At 41.7% G+C, this 23,265-nt stretch overlaps 1 protein-coding gene across 1 annotated transcript in view; it reads left to right on the forward strand.

Moving 5' to 3' along the window:
- The window catches only part of CCDC6 (coiled-coil domain containing 6), a 112,826-nt gene that overhangs the window by 44,778 nt on the left and 44,783 nt on the right, over window positions 1-23,265 (forward strand). The window contains exon 2 of the mRNA XM_036828935.1: window positions 10,725-10,874. Within this exon, the coding sequence (XP_036684830.1) occupies window positions 10,725-10,874 (150 nt within the window). The remainder of the gene's footprint in view (window positions 1-10,724; window positions 10,875-23,265) is intronic.

A 23,265-nucleotide genomic window follows, 5' to 3' on the forward strand; every position in this document is an offset into this window, starting at 1 on the left:
GGACCACCAGGGAAGCCCCAAGACCTGTTTTAAGGACATATCTTCCAAGGGCAATGCATAACTTCCCCCATGGCTTTTGAGCCAAAATAAGCCCTGGAGATTATTTACCTGTTAAATGTTACCTGTTTCCGTGGAGCTCTTTATTTTTTTATTATTTTTAATATATTTATTTATTATTTTTGGATGCGTTGGGTCTTCGTTGCTGCGCATGGACTTGGCTTTCTCTAGTTGGCGGTGAGCGGGGGCTACTCTTCGTTGCAGTGCGCGGGCTTCTCATTGCGGTGGCTTCACTTGTTGCGGAGCATGGGCTCTAGGCATGCGGGCTTCAGTAGTTGCAGCACGCAGGCTCAGTAGTTGTGGCTCATGGGCTCTAGAGCGCAGGCTCAGTAGTTGTGGCGCACGGGCTTAGTTGCTCTGCGGCATGTGGGATCTTCCCGGACCAGGGCTCGAACCCATGTCCCCTGCACTGGCAGGCGGATTCTTAACCACTTTGCCACCAGGGAAGCCCCGTGGAGCTCTTTAAATGTGATAAAAGAAAAGCCTTCAACGCAGACGTAGAGAATGGACTTGAGGACACGAGGAGGGGGAAGGGTAAGCAGAGACGAAGTGAGAGAGTGGCATTGACATATATACACTACCAAATGTAAAATAGATAGCTAGTAGGAAGCAGCCGCGTAGCACAGGGAGACCAGCTCGGTGCTTTGTGACCACCTAGAGGGGTGGGATAGAGAGGGTGGGAGGGAGACGCAAGAGGGAGGGGATATGGGGACATATGTTTATGTATAGCTGATTCACTTTGTTATACAGCAGAAACTAACACACCGTTGTAAAGCAATTATACTCCAATAAAGATGTTAAAAAAAAAAAGTCCTTTTGTATGTGGGTGTGACAAGTAGAAAAGATTTTAGGAGTGGAAGCATAGGTTTCACTATTATTTTTATGCCTTTTGAAGACCATGTTTTAAGGATGGTAGGAGAAAAGAAACTGCATGGAAAATAAAAGATTTCTATATTTCTTTTAAAAAAAGTTGGTCCACACAATGTTCATTGCAGCTTTATTTACAATAGCCAGGACATGGAAGCAACCTAAGTGTCCATCGACAGATGAATGGATAAAGAAGATGTGGCACATATATACAAAGGAATATTACTCAGCCATAAAAAGAAACGAAATTGAGTTATTAGTAGTGAGATGGATGGACCTAGGGTCTGTCATACAGAGTGAAGTAAGTCAGAAAGAGAAAAACAAATACCGTATGCTAACACATATATATGGAATCTAAAAAAAAAATGGTCATGAAGAACCTAGGGGCAGGATGGGAATAAAGACACAGACATAGTAGAGAATGGACCTGAGGACACAGGGATGGGGAAGCGTAAGCTGGGACAAAGTGAGAGAGTGGCATGTACATATATACACTACCAAATGTAAAATAGATAGCTAGTGGGAAAGAGCTGCATCGCACAGGGAGATCAGCTCGGTGCTTTGTGACCACCTAGAGGGGTGGGATAGGGAGGGTGGGAGGGAGATGCAGGAGGGAGGAGATATGGGGAGATATATATACATATAGCTGATTCACTTTGTTATACAACAGCAACTAACACAATACTGTAAAGCAACTATACGCCAATAAAGACGTTAAAAAAAAAAAAGGAAAGCCTTCCGTTAAATTTTTTTTTTTAATCGACGTGAAGATCATGGATTTAAGTTAATCAGTGATATGAATCATAAACACAACACTGATGTGGTCCTTTCTCCCTTTGCATTTCTGTCCATATATCTCTGCATCTGTCTAGTTTGTGAGCCCTGTTCTTACAAATCTGTGTGGCTTGAGACAGGCACTGATATTTTCTGTCTGATCTCTTTTTACATATTGCTGATAGATCTGAGATTACCCATGATAATACTGCAGGACGCGTTCCTGTGTTGATAATTGGGAAAATGGGTTGTTACTTCGCCAGGAGACTGCATTCTCTAGTGCTGTCAGCAAGAGAGGAATTGAGTTTAGAGAGCAAGTATATCATGTAAGCTTAACAAGAAAAAGGCTTCTGACTGTACTGAATTTGGTGGTCATTACCAGTGCAGATAGTCTTCCCACTTAGATCTGACTGCACACACTAACCAGATTCTAGAGTTGCTCCTTTCCCGTTCTAATCCATTACCAAAAAACCTTGAGAGATTTTAGGAAATCTGTGCCTTCAAAAGAAAGGAAGAAACTGTGAAAAAGGGAAGTATACTGGCTGAGTGTGGTCACTTGAAAATCACCAGCACAGTATGTGACGGCTCCTCCCATTAAGACGTGGAGTCTATTTGAATCTATTTCCTACCCCTTGATCTTGGATCATCTCACTCAGCTGAACCTCCAGCTGAATTCAGCCTCGTGAGTGAGCGCCGTGAAACCAACCAAGGAATCACCCACCCATCAACCTATAGAATAATGACAAATAATACGTATGTTTGGGGATGGTCTGTTACATAGCAATAGGTAACTGATAGAACGAGCTTGTTCTGAATGAAAATACTCAGGCAGGGATCCTATTATGCCCTCCTGTCTTCTCAGGGGAAAAAAAAAAATCATCAGGGTTAGGAAAAAAGTCTTTCACATTTTAGTATAATTTAGCAATCAATCTGATTGCTTTCTTCAGCAAAGAAAGGGCTGCTAGGTGCTCACAGCTTTGTTTTGTAATGGAAAGAAGGTCGCTGATTTGGGGGCATGATTCACTTTGGGGAAAGGGTTGTTTGGGAGTTATACTGGAGTGGGGACTTAACAGCAGTTTGAGTATACTATGGATCTGGTAACTGTTGCAGTAGGAGAGGAAGAATTTTGAGAGGAAAAATGAGAAAATACCAAAGAAACTTTTTGAAGACTGTCTCGAACAGCAGTCTGTTGCTAAAGAAGGGGCAAGGGTGTGAGTATTGTGCTCTACCCCCAGAGCTGAACTTGGTGTAATGGTGAGAGACTCGGAAACCAGATAGGGTTGGCAGATTCGGCAAAAACAAACACAGGATGAGGAGCTGCATTTATTTATTTATTTTTGGCTGCGCCCTGAGGCTTTTGGGATCTTAGTTCCCCGACCAGTGACCTGGCAGTGAAAGCACCGAGTCCTAACCACTGGACCGCCAGGTCTTTCATTAGATTAGTTTTGGGATATTCTCAGATTGCATATGTTTGTAGAGTTGAAGCCACCATCTCTTCAGATATGCTCCCTCTCTTTTTCTCTACTGTTACTCATCCTAGTCTTTAGTTAGTTGTGTGTTACATCTTTTCATTTTCCTTCCTGTGTCGATTGATGTCTTTCACATTTGTGATCCTCTTATTTCTTTGTGCATGTTTTAGGTAAAATTATTTTATAGTTTATGAGAATTTGAATGTCTGAAGTCTTTGCTTATTGTGAGGATAGGGTAGTTGGTGTCTGTGCGTGGAATCGTAAACAGATAGTTTCTGTTAACTGATGCGTAGTGGTTTGTGTCCCTGATGTGTGGTTTTTGTTTGGAAACTCAACATGGGGCCTTTCCACCTTTGCCTTCGCTATTTCACTTGGCCATTTCTTTTTTTTAATTTATTTATTTATGACTGTGTTGGGTCTTCGTTTCTGTGCGAGGGCTTTCTCTAGTTGTGGCAAGCGGGGGCCACTCTTCATCGCGGTGCGCGGGCCTCTCACTATCAAGGCCTCTCCTGTTGCGGAGCACAGGCTCCAGACGCGCAGGCTCAGTAATTGTGGCTCACGGGCCTAGTTGCTCCGTGGCACGTGGGATCCTCCCAGACCAGGGCTCGAATCCGTGTCCCCTGCACTGGCAGGCAGACTCTCAACCACTGCACCACCAGGGAAGCCCTCACTTGGCCATTTCTTGCTAGACGTCTTTTTATGACGGTACATACAAACCATATTTTTTAAAAAATGGTTCCACTATGTTCCCCCCCGCCCCGCCCCGTGGATGTGCCATAATTCTGTCCATTTCTCCTTTTAGCTAAATGGGGATTCTGTTAAGATTTCACTGTTTTCTCATGAATCATCCTGTACATGCCCCCTCCTCAAGCTTTTTTGTAAGTATCTCTTGAGTGCTTACTCGTGCGAGGTACTAAGATAAGCTCTTGGCGTGAATTATGTTACTTTATCTTCATAACCAACCCAGAAGGAGGTGCCATTATTTTCACTTTGGGGAGGAGAAAGCAATGGCTCAGCGAGGTCCCGTGGCTCCCCTGGGGGTCACACAGCTGGAGGTGGCCACAGGCACCTTGCACACCAGGCGGCCTGACCCCAGAGTCTGATGGCGTATATGCGGCCGCCCCCGCCAGCCACACTCTTCACAGTTTGGCCTGTGGACCTGTGCTCTTTGTCACCGGGAGATAAATTCTTAATCCATAATCCATGCAAACATTTAGCAGCTTCTCTAGCAATTTCTCATTGCTCTGTATCCAGGCAAGTGACCAGTGGACTTATCTTCCTGAGCCAGGCGTGGACCAGTTTGGGTGCTGTTGAATTCATGGGGCGAGGCATGTCTGTGGAGCTGTGTTCTGGTCATGTCTAATAGGACGTGCACAGAGGGATGTGTTGTCCCCTGCAGATCGGTGGTGAGGACTGGTCTGTCACTGAAGCTGGTTTGAGAGGCGCTGTAGCTTGATGAAACTCGGTAACCGTTAGGGTCCTTTTTAACATCAAGATTCTCTGAGTTTTTCTTGTCCTGAAAGTCACCCTTTGTTGCCGTTTGCTCTCTTGCCCTCCACTCCTGGAACAGTGGCCTGGGCATAGTGTCTGGGGCAGAACAGCCCAGTTGTGAGGGCTAATAATGATTCTTTTCTGGCCCCTGTGTACTTAGTGATTTGCTGGCAATACTGGAAGGAAATAAATAATGTAAGTGCCTTCATCCATCAGCTATTAATTGCTTTTACTGCGGGCTGGTACGCAGTGTGAAGGAAGCTCAAAATTACCTGGTGCTTTCACACACTAAATAGAGAGCTGTAATACTTAGGCATGTAATTGACATCACCTCCCTAGTTCTTTTTTTTTTTTTTTTTAAGTCACATTTTTGCTGTTTTATTTCCCTAGTTCTTCTAATAGAAGAAACGTAGGTGTGCACTTTGGGCTTGTCACATGTATCACTTGTCACCCACCCCTGCAGTACTGGCACTTAAAGTGTTAGCCAGTGCAGGACCACTGCACCATAGTGGTTTGTGTTGATAAACCCATGGGTATGACCGATGTTCAAGCGAATCCTACGAGAGGTGCCAGCCATCAGTCATGAGCTCTACTGAACGCCGAGCATCTCCCAGAACAATTGATATGGGCAGTGATGCACCTAATAAATATGACAGGAGAGAAAAGAACCGAGTGTTACTCGGTCGCCTGGCTTGGTGCTGGGTGGTTTCTGCTATCCTGACAGTTTGGTTTCAGATGCTCTTTCAAACTGAGGTGTTAAGATAGTTAAAATCTGTATTGTAAGCGACTAAGCAACAGGATAATAAATTTAAATAATTAGAATAATACATTTAAATAGGTTCCTAAATTTAAGGAATTTAAATAATTAAAATAATAAATAGAGCCTGCCTGGATTCTTAAGCATTAGAGCTTCAAGGTATCTTATTATTTATTATGATTTTTTGTTATTAAAGCAAGTCAGCATTCAACTTAAAAGTAAGTTTTTAAAACAAATGCAAATGTGTTATCTTGGTAGGCACTTGAACTTTCTCTTGATTATATCCTTTACCCATGCCTACTATGAAATAGTGCCTATATTTTTTTGCTTTGGAAACTGTCCTTTTTTTTATTCTTGACAGATGATGAGTTGCATCATTATACATAATTTTGGTCTTGGGTACTTGAATTTTCAGCAGTGCTATTGTTGAGAGTTTTTGAATTCTCCTTTCTGTACTAACTCTTGATCTCCAAAATACCACTGGTAAAGAACAGAAGCACTAAACAATCACATGGGAATCTCCTATCAAATTTGTGCCCCAGTCATGATAGTGGGTGAGAATGATTTCCTTATCAGAAAATTGTGCTCACCTAGAGTATGGTTGCCTCAATATGTGGTGACTCAAGAGAAAAGAATTTTTTCTAAGTGTGTGTGTGTGTGTGTGTGTGTGTGTGTGTGTGTGTTTCCCAGAGGACTTGGTAAATTGCTCCTGTCTCTCCCCACTCTCCCTTTCCTTTTTTTTTTTTTAATTGGACTCTTGGAGGATGGGGGAAGAGTGATGGAGACTTGCTTTGTACTCTAGGCCTCACATCACTCTAGACATCGAGTGATCCCTGCTGGATGAGGGTCAAAGTAGCAGACACCGATAAGTGAATAAGGTTATACCAACATTCACTCTGCTTCTGAACATAGCAGTTAGAACCTCATTGAACATGAAAATATAATCACATTTTTAATTGAACTATAGTTGCTGTTCAATATTATATAAGTTACAGGTGTACAATATAGTAATTCACAATTTAAAAAAGTTATACTCCATTTATAGTTATTATAAAATACTGGCTATATTCCCCATGTTGTACAATATATCCTTGTAGCTTATTTTATATCTAATTGTTTGTACCTCTTACTTCCCTACTCCTCTAATACCCCTTCCCCCTTTCCCTGTCCCCACTGGTAACCACTAGTTTGTTCTCTATATCTGTAATCACAGGTTTTTAAAAATTTCCCCCCAGATTTTCCCAATCTTCAACTCTACAAACATATGCAAAACAGAGAGTTCCTAATTTTTTGGTTCACATTTTCTTTTGAGAGTTTATGGAATTATAGGCAAACCTTGATTTTAAATTTTAAAATAAATTTTAGCTTTGGAAATATAGTTTTATTTTTGAGTTTGTTTAGGTATGCTGAGATTTTAAAGCATTGCAGATAAAAGGGAAATACATTGATAAAACTGATGAGATTCCATGTTAGCCTGTTTTATCTTTGCTCTGTCTACCTGCCTGACCCCTAGTTCCTTGCAAATGGCACGTGGCCTGTTTTGCTCCTAGGCTGTTGTCTACCTAGCTCTTGGCTTGGGGGAAATAAATTGGAAAGGTAATTTGTTTTACGGCCTAAATAAAAAGGCCTGTTTTGGAGTTTAGGGGAAGAAAAAGCCAGGATTTAAGATTAAGATTGAGAAGATAATGCACAAAGAATGGGAAGAAATCTGCAGGGAGAATTCCAAATGGATGCTTCCTGCTTGTCTGTGATGCATGGTGCCTACTCTGATGATCACGTTTACCCACGGTTGTCAGTACACTAGAGCTGGTCTTTTAAAGATTTAACTTTTTAATTTATTTTTGGCTGCATTGGGTCTTCGTTGCTGCACTTGGGCTTTCTAGTTGCAGCAGGCAGGGGCTACTCTTCGTTGTGGTGCGCGAGCTTCTCATTGCAGTGGCTTCTCATTGCAGTGGCTTCTCATTGCAGTGGCTTCTCTTGTTGCAGAGCACGGGCTCTCGGCACGCGGGCTTCAGTAGTTGTGGCTCATGGGCTCTAGAGAGCAGGCTCAGTAGTTGTGGCGCACAGGCTTCGTTGCTCCGAGGCGTGTGGGATCTTCCCGGACCAGGGATCAAACCTGTGTCCCCTGCATTGGCAGGCGGATTCTTAACCACTGTGCCACCAGGGAAGCCCCTGGAGCTGGTCTTTTAACCAATTTTCTCTGGGGCTGTATTGGATACAGCACCTTGTCTTTTGTCCTCATTTACGTGTTAATTTCTAACAGTGCCCCGTGACCAGTTGGAAAAAGGGTGAACTGGGGTTTTATGTTTCGGGGGCCTGGAGTCTTGCCCTCCAGATGTGTGGTTTTTCTCTGGGATGACAGTGGGAGTCAGAGTGACAGTCCCCGTGCTAAACCTTAGCAAAAGGAAGCCTTGAACAAAATCTGTGCCAGGCCTGCTTAACCCCTTGTTAAGCTAGAGAGGCTTTAACTAGCTTCCACAGAGCAGTTCCTCACGCTGGTGGTGGGTCCTGAGAGTGGAGTTTTCTACGAATGGGCTTTGCCTGGAAATGAGTGGCTACTCTAAAATGGTGAAGAATTTTGTTGGCTAAAGCTCGAGTCTCTCACACCATCACTCACTTTGGAAGGCACTTTCAGAGCAGATCTAGCTCGACCATCACCCTCTCCGAATCCTTTTTATTTTATTTATTTTATTTTTTGGCCGGGCCGCGAGGCATGTATGTGGGACCTTAGTTCCCCGACCAGGGATCGAACCCACGCCCGCAGCAGTGGAAGCGCGGAGTCTCAACCAGTGGCCCACCAGCGAAGTCCTCCTGATCCTTTTTATAATAAATTTGCTACTTTCCCTGGGAAGAACTGCAAAGGAAACCCAGTCTCTGTGAAATACAGACCTTGTTAATTCTTAGAGTTTTTTCCCTTAATCTAGTTATAATTCACATACCATAAAATTCACCCTTTTCAAGTGTACAGTTCGCCGGCTTTTAGTATATTCACCGGGTTACATACCCTGTTAGCACTGTGTAATTCCACACCATTTTTGACACCCCAGAAGAATCCCTGTACTCAGAAGCAGTCATTCTCAGTTCTCCCACCTCCACCCCTCCCAGCCCCTGGCAACCACTAATCTATTTTCTATCACAGAGTTTTGTTTTACGATACACTGAGACCTGTTGCCCCTGTAACTTAATGATTGGATGAAATATGGGAAGGGTGAGGGGCCGAGGTGGAAGATTCATGAGTAAACTCTTAGGGCCTGGCCTCTTATTCTCAGCTTCTCACTTCTGGGTCCTTGTGCACAGCGGGAGGTAGTCTGCTGGGCCTCTGAGTCTGGTTCTCTGTTACTGCCTGTGGGTCAATTTCCCAGTCATTGAAAATAGGGAATGCCTGGTAATACGCAAGAAGCTGAGTCTGACTTGATAATGAAATGAATTTATGGCAAACCTTTTGAAATCTAAGTGCACAGTCACCTGCAAAGGCATTCCAGTTCCCCTCTCTACCTTTTTTGTCCGGTAGCTTTTGGAATAATCAGAATTCAAATCATATAGAACTTTGTCAGTCAAAACCAGAAAAACAGGTAGCTCAAACAGATTGCGGGCTTGGATATGTGTGTCAGATATGCCTGAAAGAAATGCTTTGGATTCCTGCCCATTGCACTAGGATGAGATCTTGAGGTCTGAGAGTTTTGAAGCCGAGTTGGAGGTTAATTTAAAGTTGGAGGGGAAGCGCCAGTCCTGGGCAGTGTTCCCTTGACCATGGAGTAAAGGGTATGACCTTGAGAAGTGCTAATGAATTACGGAGTGTGTAAGGGCCTGGGAACCTAGGGCCTGCTCCCCGGATGTGCTTGGCTGGTCATAAAACCTTATTAGCTGAGTGAGGTGTTCTTCGCCGTTCACGTCTCCCGGCCTATCCCAAATGCTGTCTTAAAGGACTGGACTGCAGCATTTCCTCCTGAAGTTTCCATTTTCTACGTAGCTCTGTTTTTCAGTCTAAGGACTACGTACACGTGGCTTTCTTTGGTAGATTTGCTTGGCAGGCAGTTCCAGGCCCTGGCATCCTTCATCTCTGCTGCTGTGGTGGGGAGCAGGGAGGATGGGCTCCCCAGAAATCAGGGCTCTCAGGGGGGCCTGGGTGTCGGGGAAGTCAGTGCGTATGTACAGAAATCCAGACCGGCTGAGTTGGGAGTGGTTGTCGGACCTTTTACAATAAAAGGTGGTAACTGTTTAATGTAGGTGCCCTTTTGTCTCCTGCCCTCTAGCTCTCTTGTATTATTATAAGTGACAGGTACTGGAGGCTTGGAATCGATGCAGTTCTCCCTTCCTGGACTTGGCAGATGAAACAGGAATGCATTATTGGGGATTAACACATCAAAATGTTGCAGTTTAAAAAGTACTTTAAATAGAGTTGAGTCCATTTGAAAGAAGTACCCTTTTTCTGAAAAGATTAATTTCCTTCAAGGATGGCTGGTTTTTCTGTTTATTCTGTTAGAACATGGGTGGAGGAAGGGATCTGCAGAAAAATATTTTCATCTCCATTGAATTACGCCTGACCCCCTTTTCTTCTGTTTTTAATGCTCAGTAATGCCTGTCCGTGCCCTCACCTCCAGAAAATTCCCAGTAGGGAAATAAATAAGTGAAAAATGACACTCTCATACATCCTTACCCTTCACTCCCTGGATTCTTGCTGCTTTGCAATTAACTACTTTTTAGCCGTTTGCTGTATTTCCTTCCAGCAGCTATTCAATGAACATGTAAATTAATCTATGTCTATCTGTATTGCTTTTTAAATTGCATATCGAAACCCTTTCAGTAACATCTTAAAGAGGTGACATGATTTTACGATTTCACTTTTAAGCGAGAGGTACTTATCTGCTTCAGTAAAAATGTTGCCTAGATATTTTAACTCTGAACCTTTGGGATGCGGAGAGTTGTAGAGAGTTGTCATGAATTGATGCATATACCCCAGTACTGGACCCGTCTGCCCTATACGAGAAGAAGCTTTCTGTATTCTGGTGATTGACTTGGGATGGCTTCTAAAAATTGCAAAACAATCTTTGTTAATTTCTTTGGAATATCTCTTTAAGAAGAGGGGCCATGCATAATACAGGGAGGCCCTTTGGGGTAACAGATTTACTTTTATGGTTGCTACTGAGTTCCTCTGTTTTGTGCTTCTTGGGGTATATTGGTTCACAGTTAAAAATAGAGCTCTAATTAAAATGGGTGCCCTCTCTAGAAATAAGAACTATATTTCAATTAGTAAATTCCTGTTTCCTTAACATATTTTTTTGTTCGCTTTTATTTTTTTATTTTAACAGCAAGCCCGGGCTGAGCAGGAAGAAGAATTCATTAGTAACACTTTATTCAAGAAAATTCAGGCTTTGCAGAAGGAGAAAGAAACCCTTGCTGTAAATTACGAGAAGGAAGAAGAGTTCCTCACTAATGAGCTCTCCAGAAAATTGATGCAGGTAAATTACTTTTTCTCCCCTCTCATCTTCCCTGCCTGTTTTCTTCTCTAGGAAAAAAATGACTTTGATACAGCACTTCGCTTGAAACGTTTGCTGCTGAGATTGTAGCTAAAATTCTTTAGAGATTAAAAATACCTGGTAAATATGGCAGCAGTGTAATACTCAAGACTGTGGTTCTGTGGTTCCTAGCTCATCTGCTTAGGTAAGATATTTTATACCCTGAGCATTTCAAGAAATTGCTGATAAGCCTGAAGCCTTAGCACAGGAGTAAGTTCTGTATGCAGTATTTTGGAATTATGAGGATTAACACCAAATATGAGATTTCTTTTCCTTTAATGTTGAATCTGTAATGAATACATAAACATTTTTGGCAAGCAGAAGTGGATCTTTTGCACGAATATATGAGGACACAAAGGGAAATGTCAGTTTGGGGGGAGAAAAAGATATGTATCTGTGATAGTTAAAATTTTACACAATCGTGTTCAGATGGGTGAGTAATATGTTACTGAACAAATAACAAATGTTGAAACTTAACATTTATCACTAATGGTGTATAGAAGACAACACACAAAACATATAGACGTTTTGATTTTTCTAGTTCAGAGATTCTCCTCCTCCCCTTCCTGTTTGGTTTGGTTTGGTTTGGTTTTCCTCGAAGCTTACTAGTAAAGTACAAAAGTAAAATTTGTTTAGGGCAAGTATTTTGCGGTTTATTTAATATGAACTTGAGAATAAGTAGGACATTGAGTTTTCATTTTTTAACAAAGCGTGTCCAAAATAGTGGGCAGGTATAAAATTTTCCGAGGAGGACCACTATTACCATTTTGTCAGATGGCTGTAAAAGGTAGGAATACGTCCTTGTATTTTTCTTTTCACTGGTATTACTAACAATTTCACTCATTAATTTGATTGAAATATATATTTTAGTGGGATTACAACAAAAGGATATTTGGGGCTTTTAAAAAACTTCCTAAATTCTTCTCTTACCTTCTAACATATGAAATGTTAGAAGAGAAGACCAGAAACCTTAGGGTTAAGACCATGCAATGGTCCAGGCAACTTTTACCCCATCTTTCTTTCCTTCTCATTTTCTTGCCTAATTACTGAATAAAGATACCATTGCAGTCTTGTACAAAATTTGATTTATATGGTAGCTGATGGAATGTGAAGGATAGAAGTACCCAGGCATTATTGTCTAGCGGAGATTTATGGTGAAATTTCTACATTGAAACTTCTTCTTTATTCCTGTGTATTCTGATTTAGACAAAAAACGAGGAAGAAGGTTAGTTTGACCTTTGACTCTACCTCACCTTGGCAGCATTAGATGAATTATTCTGCATGTTGCTTCTAGAAATATAAGGATGCAATCGATTATGATTTGCTTTTCTGAGTTTAGTGTGTAATCAGGTGTCCTAATTTTTAACACTTCAAGAAACATTTTTTGGTTTTCAACTTGCATAGTCATTGGTATTTGGAGTCTGATTAAAGTACATTATAAAGCAGTCAGAGCCTAGCCAGATTATACTCCTTTTCTCTGTAAAGACTCATTTTCATTCTGAGTGGTCTGTAGAGTGTAGTTTATAACTAATCTCTCATTCGCTTACTATCATGACCCACCTACTTTCCAAGGACATGGATGTCCCTTAAAATAAGCTGCTGAATAGAGTGAAACCACAAGAGACGTGTGCAACAGAAAAGGAGGTTAGTTATAGAAATATACTTGGCATAAGGATGTTTGAACTTAAAATTTAAGCTCTGAGCATCCTACAAATAAAGCTATAACTTGGAAAAACATAGTGATTTTTTTCACAATTCTTACATTAAAAGAAATTGGTTTTACTTGGTCAAGAGAAAAAATTTTTCATATATTAAAAACTTAAATCTTTTTGAGGGGCATGGATCTTTCTAAAGATACTGAATAATAAACAAACTGAACAACATAAGAAACTGTTCTTGCCCAAAGTAGCCTGTCATGTGGAGCGCTGGCGTTCACATGGCCGGGTCTTATATTTGCCCTCAGTCAAAACAAAGCGTCCGGTACGAGGGTGCGAGTCTGTTGTTTCGGGAGCTCTAGGTGGGCCTGTAGCTCGTCAGTGGTCTCACCTGTCGAATCTGGACAAATGGGTGGTCAGCGTGTCTCTGAGACAATCTCTCATGAAGCTCAGCTTGGTGCTTACGCCGTATATATATTTTGTTTTTGTAGTAAAATATAAATAACATAAACAAACAAAACAAGATTTGCCTTCTCCACCGTTTTTGAGTGTATAATTCAGTGGCATTAAGGATTGTACATTCACATTGTTGTGCAACGATCACCCCCATCCATCCCCAGAACTTTTTCAGACTGAAACTCTGAACCCATTAAAAAATAACTCCTCATTCCCCACTCCTGGTCCTTCCTTTTCAAAGGACACGGTTGGCAGGTAGTTTGAGGTTGAGGTCTCTGGCAAGTTCTGGAGCTATGTCTGTTCTGTGGCATGGTAGGTGATCTCTCACTTTAGACGCCAGATATCACAGCATGCCACTTTGTGGTAAATACCCGAGAATCCCTCTTACTGTTGGCCAGTTGGAAGGATCTTGTAGGGAGGAAGAGCTGTAGGCCTACTGTACCCATCCCCCAGACTTTCCTGAAGGATTTCAGCCAGTCCTTTGTTGAAGGCTCACATCTTCTGCCACCCAGTATGGTAGAACTAATCTCCATCTGGAAGATTTTTAGAGTAATTGATATCAGTAGACTTTTCCAACTGTGTAATTACTTCAGTAAGACTCTCTAGGATGCTTGCTTCTGGATAAGACCTTGTTATGATAGCCTGCTAAGAGAACCTGTGTTGCAGGTGATACTGATGGACAAAGAAGTAAATTGACCTGTTCACCAGGGAAGTGTTTAGCATTTTTCACCCGAAGGCTGCTTAGAGGCTATTTATGGAACAATTTTGGTTTTGTCATTTGTTCTATGGCCATTGTCTCCGATAGTGATTGAACAGTGCTTTTATATGCATTTCAAAGGAATTCTTTGGTACTGAGAACAAAACGAGATTATTACTATAGAGGAGATACCTCCCTTCCCATCTGCTATGATAGAGGTGGTATCTAATACCTTTAAAAACGGAATCAAGTTTATTTAAGTGTAGATGAGTGGAAATCCCTTTGCCCTTTTAGAAGATCAAGTTTGGAAGATAGCTTAAATGTCTCCAAATATGTTAAGCCCACCTGAAACAAACAAAAACACACACACTCACAAAAGCATGCAGCTTTCCTCCCTTGTTTTTGTATATATCTGCAAGATAGTTACCTTGATTTTGTGAACACTCTTGTCTGAAATATCTGCATCCTTCTGAGCCCAGACCGTGGGATTGATTGACCTGATTGGTGAAAATTGTCTGAAAAAGAGCTTTCTAGTCTAATGCCAAGCCTATATTAGAACTAAATTCAGCCCTGGAATGCCTTGAAGAGAGGTTTTAGTTTAATCATAATTTGTAATTAAAATTTATAAGAAATGTTTTATGAGCAAACTCTTCAGAAGAATTTGATATATAAAATCTATGTTAGAAAAAAAGTCTAAAAGACTATTCTCTGAAATGTTAGCTGTAATTATACTTGGGTGTTGAGCTTATAGGTTATGTTAATTTTCTTTTTTTTTTTTTGGTCTATAAAACTTTTTTTATATAGCAGGTTTTTATTAGTTATCTATTTTATACATATTAGTGTATAGGTGTCAATCCCAATCTCCCAGTTGATCCCACCACCACCCCCCCATGTTAATTTTCTTATGCTCCTTTCCTTCTCATTTTGTAGAAAGCAATGTGCGTTACTTTTGTAATCAGAAAATATCTTACTTCCTAAAAAGGAAGCTTAAAAATTCTCATGCCTGTTTTGTCCTTACCTTTTGAAACCTCCTTCTGTGTCACTCACTTTTAGAGCTCACAGTCCTGCAGTTGCTACTGAACCAAACTTTAGTCTGCTTACCTGATGCACAAAAAAGCTAGTCCACTGATACCGGGTTGTGGTGAAGGAAAGTACAGCGTTTGTTGCAGGGCACCAAGCAAGGAGAACAGGCAGCTTATGCTCAAAAGACCTGAACTCCCCGATGGCTTTTAGGGAAGGGTTTTTAAAGACAATGTGAGGGGAGAGGGTTACAAGGTGCATGATCAGCTCATGCACAATTCTCTGGTTGGTTGATGGCGAGGTAATGGTGATGTTTCAGGAATCTCAGTCATCAACCTTCTGGTTCCAACCAGTCTGGGGTCTATGTGTGCTGGTGGTCAGCATGCAGCTAACTTCTTCTGCCTGGTGGGGGTTTTAATATCTGCAAAACAACTCAAGGATATGGCTTAGGATATTATTTATAGCCCTTGAAGAGGAACTAAAGGTCCTTGACTTTGTTTTATGGCTAAACTATTATTATTCTGTCTTGCTTGACTGTTTTCTCACTTCTCTGATTAAATTTGCTCTTTGGAACTCAGAGAAGACCAAGGAGGCTAAAGCTTTTCTACAAACCAAGAGGCAGGGGTTGCAACAGGGACGGGGGTAGGATGGAGATCTCTCCCTGGTAAGGCCCTGAAGGGTCCTAGTCGGTTTCACTATCATAGTTGCATCTGTTTGTCATGGACAGCAATGCACGGGAGCTCCTTGCAAAGTCAGGCTCATTTTGCAGTGATGGAAGATTCTGGACTGCCCAAATCATTAAGGGCTAGCATAAACAGAATGCTCTAATGATTGGCTTAACTGTCTTGTCACTCTTGATATGATCCATTCCATTGGCCCCTCAGTCTTAAAACTTAAAAAAAAAAATCCTTAATTCCACTGCCTAACTGTTAACCACCAACCACCCATCACCAGTGCCAACTGGAAGATCTGTTGTTGCTGAGATTGATAGTGGTTTTAGCACTCGTGGATTTTCTCCTCAGTTTTTTGTAAGCCCAAGACATCAGGTTCACTTCCTACTCTTGGGAAGCCCTGTTCAGTTGTGGCCTACACTCTTCTCAACCAATACCACTGCCAAAAGGTAATGAATATTTTTTTAAATCTTTTTTTAAAAGGCTGGAACAGGAGTGAGATAAGAGTACTAGGTATTATATGTATCTCTGAATCTTTTCACTCTAATCCAGTATTCAAATTTTAGACCTTAAAATAACAGATAGGTTTATAGTTTTGTTCCACGCTTGAAATTGGATCTGGTCCTCAGAAAATAATGCCACTATAGCTATAATAGAAATTATTGTACTCATTTTCTTATGGGGGAGGCACATTCTTATTGATGATTGAAAGCACTTACGAATAAAGGTTTCCTGGATTTCTTGTTAAGTGGCATGGCTTATTTTTGCTATTATTGACTTGGTCCCTGAGGTGAAAATGCCTCCTGGAATTAAAGCATTTGCAGTTTCCTAGCATCTATGGAAAGATGATATACGGAGGGAAGGAAGGAAGTTGTGGGCAAAAACCACTGCTGAAGCCGCCAATACCAAATGATGTATTGCCGAGCAGTTCGGAATGAAACTGAGAGGAAGGATTTCAGTAAGTCCCCAAATCTGCCTATTCATCTAGGCAAAGGCTTACCTTCATTTTCCTTCTCCCTCTCCTCCCCTCAGTCTGGAGAAGTAGTTTCTTCTTCCAATACCAAGTGAATGGATGCAGGATTTTTCTTCAGTGTGCACTTCCCTAGCCCCTGCAAGGCTGTGTCTCTGGGCAGCAGGAGTGTCCGCAGGCATTAGAAGTGAGTGTAGACCCCCAGTTCCCTTCTCAAGCCTGTACACCAGAATCTGAGGCTTTTTTTTTTTTTTAAATATCTTTATTGGAGTATAATTGCTTTACAATGTTGTGTTAGTTTCTGCTGTATAACAAAGTGAATCAGCTATACGTATACATATGTCCCCATATCCCCTCCCTCTTGCGTCTCCCTCCCACCCTCCCTGTCCCCCCACTCTATGTCGTCACAAAGCACCGAGCTGATCTCCCCGTGCTATGCAGCTGCTTCCCACTAGCCATCTATTTTACATTTGGTAGTGTATATATGTCAATGCTACTCTCTCACTTCGTCCCAGCTTCCCCTGTGTCCTCAAGTCCATTCTCTACGTCTGTGTCTTTATTCCTGTCCGGCCACTAGGTTCATCAGTACCGTTTTTTTAGATTCCATATATGTGTGTTAGCATACGGTATTTGTTTTTCTCTTGCTGACTTACTTCACTCTATATGACAGACTCTAGGTCCATCCGTGAGGCTCCCTTTTTTTACCTCAAGTTCTCCAAGTCACTAAGACGGCAGTGCAGTGATTTTGTTTGTTCAGGCAGCAAAATCACATGTCAGGGTGATAAATATGTATGAAACTCTGTTTAGTTCATTTTAAAGGCACCAAGGCTTACACTGCCATTGCATCCATTCAGGTGAAAACTTGTTCCCTGATGGCAGGGGAGAAGAGACCTTGAAATATGTTCTTCATTAAGCTGGCTCGACCAGTGGCCCTCTTGGCTTTTAGTTTTTCAGGGCTATTAATGCTGAGCAGAAAAATTGGCTATCACCTAATAGCTAACAGACATTTGGGCCAAAGTTGGGTTTTCTTGTTGTTGTTTTTCTTTCCAAATTATCTGAACCTCAGCTTTGTGTGTTCTTTGTTTCTTTTCACAGAGCAAGGGGCTTATACATTGTGTTCATAATACATCTGCAAAGGGCTTCTGGGATGTTTTCATTGCATTTTAAATGCTGCAACCACCAGAGGGCAAATTATAAGCCAAAACTTTCCTGTTAGCAGCATGCCAGAAATCTCTCAGTCTAACATAATTTGCGTTGTGATTAGAAAATACACTAAATTTGATGCAGTTCTTTAGTCTTCAGAAATCACTGAGTTTTTTTTCAAAGTGTGTGCATGTGTGTTGTCGTTACGGCCGGAGTTAATGTGCCAACCTCCCCAAAGTGTAAGGGCAAGGGCAAGGGCAAGGGCTTAGAAGCCTCCCAGGCTGACTTCTTTGACGAAATACGGGAAGGCGCGGGTAGGAAATAAAGGTAGAAGGAAAAGGAAATTAAAAATAATGAGGTGAAGCTGGAGTGAGAGGTTGCTTTCTTCACCAGGGTAGGGGTAAGCATTGTTATTTCTAATTGAAAAGGTGAATCTTGGTGTTTGAAGGATACTTGGCTCCACTGTAGATGGACTTGAGCTATCACTGGAAACACTTTTCAAATGATTTCAAACTTTTACAGTTATAAATGTTGCAACGTTTTGCATTTCTTGGGTAAATTTTTTTTCATTTTCAAAACAGTTTACACTCAGCCCAGTTAGTAATTACCTTAAAATACAGAGTTATATCCTGCTGCTAATTATCTTTACTTTCCTTTTTCCTCTTTATTCATAAGCTGGATAAGAAAGATGGGGCTTTTTATTTTAATTTACAGTAAGGTCTCAGCTTAGAGTGAATTCTTTCTTTGGGCTAAATACTCTCTATTCCTCAAAGAAGAAAAAGCTAGTTTTTACGAAATGGATTTTTTTTTTGCAGGTTAACTCTAGAGCCTAAAGGACTTCTTTATCTTATTTGTGGAGCATCTTTTTTAAACCTCCCTCCTAACCAGATTTCTTTAGAGGTGTTAATGCTGTAAGCAGCATGATGCTACTGGGAATCTAGGAAACTCAGACTTAGCCCCTTAGGTATTGTGAGTGGACGGGAAGCCCCATGTACTGGAGCCCTCCACGCAGAGGTGAGAGCTTGTCCTTGGTGTCGAGGATGCTGACAAGAAAACAACATAAAATAATTAATTTTCTGGAAGGGCCTACCTATTTTTCTCCCTTGCAAAAGTTATATATGCCTTTCCCTTTAGAAAATGACAGGTTCGACAGTTCAGGCAAACCTCACCGGGGATAAATGAAGAACTAACAAGATCGTGGAGAACTGTTGGAGATCTGGGGAGGGCAGGAATTGAGAGGAGACCCAGCACCCAAGGCTCCTTTTGTCCTGAGCACATTTGCTATTTATTCGTTACAGAACAGCCAAGAAACTGAATTGTGCTTTTGACAGTTGTGTGGAGCTGGGGTTACAGAAGTCAGAGCTCGGGGCTGGCCAAAGGTGAGGACAAAGAAAAATCACCCCCACTTTAAGCTGGAATCATGAAGAGCTACACCCTCAGGACAAGAGTGAACCAGTTTTGCATCATCTGGGTGAGCTAGAGAGCTAGCTTTGGTTTTGGCTTAAGGTAGACCCAGACTTCTGGTGCCTGGCAGAAGAAAATGGAATTTTCTGGAGGAAGGTACCATCACCCTAGGCCACAAGTTTCACCTACAAATAAAATTTTATTGAATTTTGGGTGCATTTTGAGGGACTATCCTACAGGATTTTAGGAGAGATTAGAAGTGGGTGTGAGTCAAAGACAGGATCATGGAATACTTTGGTTTTGGCCTCAGTGACTGGAAGAACAGAGTTCTTTCCCACCATTTAAGGTGGACAAGATGGCAAGTGGAGTAGACTTGGAGTGGCAAGGTCAGAAGTGCAGTTGAGATGTCTAGACATCCAAATGTAGGTAACAAATAGGCAGGTTCTGTCAACAAGAGAAGTCTGGGCTAAAGATATAAATTTGGGAGTGTTGTTATTAATTAATTAATGCCTGGAGAAGAAGACCAAAGACACAGGAAATCACGTAGAGAGAATGCAAGGACAAGCCACAGAGTGGAGGAAGGTATTTTCAACATGTGTAACCAACAGAAAACTACAAATCAGCAAGAAAAACAGACAACCCCAGAGAGAAATGGCTAGAGACTTGAACTGGCTCTTCATATAAACAGGTAGCTAAACGGCCAGTAACCATATGGAAAGGTACGCAACCCAATTAGTAATCAGGAAAGGTGAAATAAACCACAGAAGGAAAGATATTACTAGAGAATCCCCCATGCATTCTGTCAGAGAATGGAAATGGTTTCAACCATTTTAAAAATAATTTGGCATTACCTAATGGAGTTGGAAATACTCATTGTCTTTAACCCAGCAGTTCCACCCCTAGGTATATCTTCTAATGTTTGCACGTGTGCACCAGATGTGTAGAAGAATGTTCTTTGTGACATTGTTCATAATAGTGAAAAACTAGAAATGACCTAAATACCCATCATCTGTAGAGTGGATAACTTTTGACATACTCATCCAATGGGATATTATCAGGCAATAAAAATACACACCTCAGTTATACTCAATAACAGGGGTGAATGAAATCACAATTTCATTTAGCAGAAGGTGCTAGACAAAAAAGAATATAAAATCAAGCAAAAACTAATGTTTAGAAATAATAGTAAAATCTTTTAAGACAAAAGATGCAAAGAAGTGAATACCATAAGAATCAGGAGAGCGGTTACCTCTAGGGGATAGAGGGTGTGATCTGGAAGGGATGCACTGGGCTTTGGGGTGCTGGCGATGTTATATTTCTTGATTTGGGGCCATATATATATATATATATATATATATATATATATATATATATATATATATATATATTAATATACACCAGTGGTATCCTTTCTACTTGCCTGGTTATTTTGCTCATCCTGAGGCTTAATCTAGGGGGAAAGAGTCTGTAGGAAGTGACGTCATTACCATTCATCCAGTCAGTATTTGCATAGATAAGACATTTTTCTAGGTGCTCTGGGGTAGAGTTGAGCCAGTCCTGGTCACTGCTGTTCATAGAGCTCACAGTGCTGTAAGGGTGACTGAGAGTGTACCCAGGCGCTCAAGGGTGGCAGCACACGTCAGGGATAAGAATAAAGGCTTTGAAGCCAGAAGCCTGTATTTTAAGCCAGGATCTACCTGTTAACCAGCTGTGTGACTCTGGGCAGCTTACCTAATTTCTCTAAGCTGTGGCTTCATAATGTGTAAAATGCAGATGGTAGTATGTACCACAGAGTTAGGAATATTAAGTGCACTGATGTGCATAAAGGGCTTGCTACATAGTAACTAGTGCCTTGAAGTATTGGCTGCTTTTTGAAGTAACTCATAGAAAGGATGTGAAACCACCATGAACAAGATGTGGAGATGCACCGGAAGCACACTGCACTCATCCCAGCTGAAGAACGGGGAGTATACATGATGCTGAGGGAGTATGGGAAGGAGCTGTGGGAGTTTCAGGAAGTTGGAGGGAGGGGTCCAGGTACTGTAGGCAGAGAGCAGTGTGACCAGGGCTGTGGGCTCGGGGAGCAGCGGCTTGTGTTAGCGTAGTCCTGTGTGACCGGCGGGGCTTGCGATCTGGAAGCCCCCGGACTGGAGTGGTCTGCAGACACGTTTGCCTGGGATGATAGGCTTCATTTTTTAAAATGTGTTTTTTCAGGGAAAGAGTCTTTAGAAAAAGACACGAGCTGTGCCTCTAACCGCAGTTACCACCACTCTCTGTGCCGAGACCCATCATTCTTTGTTTGCCAGATACCTGGACCCTGAAGGCATTGATGTTTATAAACCTTAGACTGTCACTTGGGCTGAGTGTGAAAGTAGCTTGAGGAAAGCATGGGAAACTTGCACGGGGACTGGATCATGGGAGAAGTTGAACGTCATACCAATGAGTTTGGACTTACTCTGCAGGTAGTAGGGAGCTATTGCAAGGTTTTGAGCAGGGTGTTGAATAAATAGAAAACTCTATTAGTTTAGTCTAGCATGATCTACACTGGACCTGGGGGGATCCATTAGGAGGCTTTGGCGGTGGCCCGGTGAAAAGGAATAAAAGACTTGAACTAGAGCACAGAAAGCACAGGGTATATTTGACAGCTGTTCTGGGGGCTGACTTAATGCCATTTGGTAACTGATGAGATGTGTGTTGACTGAGAATAGTAGTACCAGTAACAGAAGGGGGGAAGGAGGTGGGCATAAGTGTGGGCCCAGGAGGCATTTAGTGGTGAGGCACTGAGTTTGAGGTGGGAGGCTGGCTTTCTGCTCAGCAGAACGGTTCAGAGTTGGTTAAGAGACTCACTTAGTGTTGTGAGAGAGAGTTCTGAACTTTTTTTTCAAAGGCCCTGTTAACTGCGTGATACAGTAAGTTCTCTACATACAAACGAGTTCTGTTCCGAGAGCGCGTCTGTAAGTCCAATTTGTTCGTTAGTCCAACAAAGTTAGCCTAGGTACCCAACTAACACAATCATCTATATAGTACTGTCACACAAATAATATTAATACATAAAAAACAAACACAAAAAAGAAAACATTTTTAACCTTACAGTTCAGTACTTTGAAAAGTACAGCAGTACTAGCTACATCACTACTGCTTTTACACTTGCTTCCGGACATCCTGGGCTTGAAATAAAGATACTGTACTACTGCACGCTATACAGTACTTACAATAAAGTACACAAAAGCACAACCACTCGTAGAGGATGCACACACATGACAGTGTACGCCAGACACGTGAACTAACTTACGTGATTGGATGTGTCGAACGCACGTTCGCATGTTTGAAAGCTTGCAGCTTGAAGGTTCGTGTGCAGGGGATTTACTGAAATTGTTTTTGACAGTCCAATGACTTAATGTGGTCAGTGTCCTATGGTGGGCTTTACTTGGTCCAGTGCAAATGGCTCTAGTCCTTGGTGATTGTCAATAAACCAGGGATGTTGGTTGCAGAACTGTGGGTCGTACACAGAGAGAATGATTAGTGTTGACTAGTGAAAACAGAGGTGGGGGCATCTTGGGTTTATCCTCAAGTTGCACTGAGAAAGCTGGGTCCTGGGGCTGGTGGCCAGAAGGCATGCCTCATTTGGCACTGGCTGGATTGACAACAGGCCCAGACACACTTGCAAACACACTTCGCCCAGCCTGGGATTTGGCACGCCTGCTGTGTGCTGGGTGGGCGGCCTGACTCATCCATGTGCACCTGCGGTGGTGCCTTTACCTGCTGGAGAGAATTTTGCCCAGAAGAAAAGCCATTCAGTGAAGAGTTCTTGAATCTCTGATATAAGAAGCCTGGTTTACTGAAGTGGCTCCAGAAAGCTTTTGTAAATTATGAGAAAGACAACAATTATTGGTAATTCACTGATGCTTAAGGCTTGCCTGTTTTTAGATCAACTTAATGCTATACTTGCGGTTTTTAATGGGCTGGAAATTGGCTTTGGGACTCCATATGTGAGTGGATACAGTCAAAAAATGCTCATGTTTGAGTACTTGGAATTTTACAGGTTTGTAGTTGTATTTTTGCTTATAGCTTTTTCACTTATGTTAATATATTTTTCATGCTGAATCCTAAGGAACAAATCTTTATTTATATAACCCTAATTCCATTGAAAATGTGCTGCCAGTGGATCATCGGTTATATAATATAATTTCCATTCTATAAGGTTTTTTGTTGTTAATGTTAACAGTATATTGCACAGGTAAGAGTTCCAAAACTCTTCCATAATCTTTGAGATTGACTTTATAAGAAGTATACTTACAGAAAATTCTGATTTTGGAAA

The sequence above is a fragment of the Balaenoptera musculus genome, chromosome 16, assembly GCF_009873245.2.
Source record: "Balaenoptera musculus isolate JJ_BM4_2016_0621 chromosome 16, mBalMus1.pri.v3, whole genome shotgun sequence".
Lineage (NCBI taxonomy): Eukaryota > Metazoa > Chordata > Mammalia > Artiodactyla > Balaenopteridae > Balaenoptera > Balaenoptera musculus.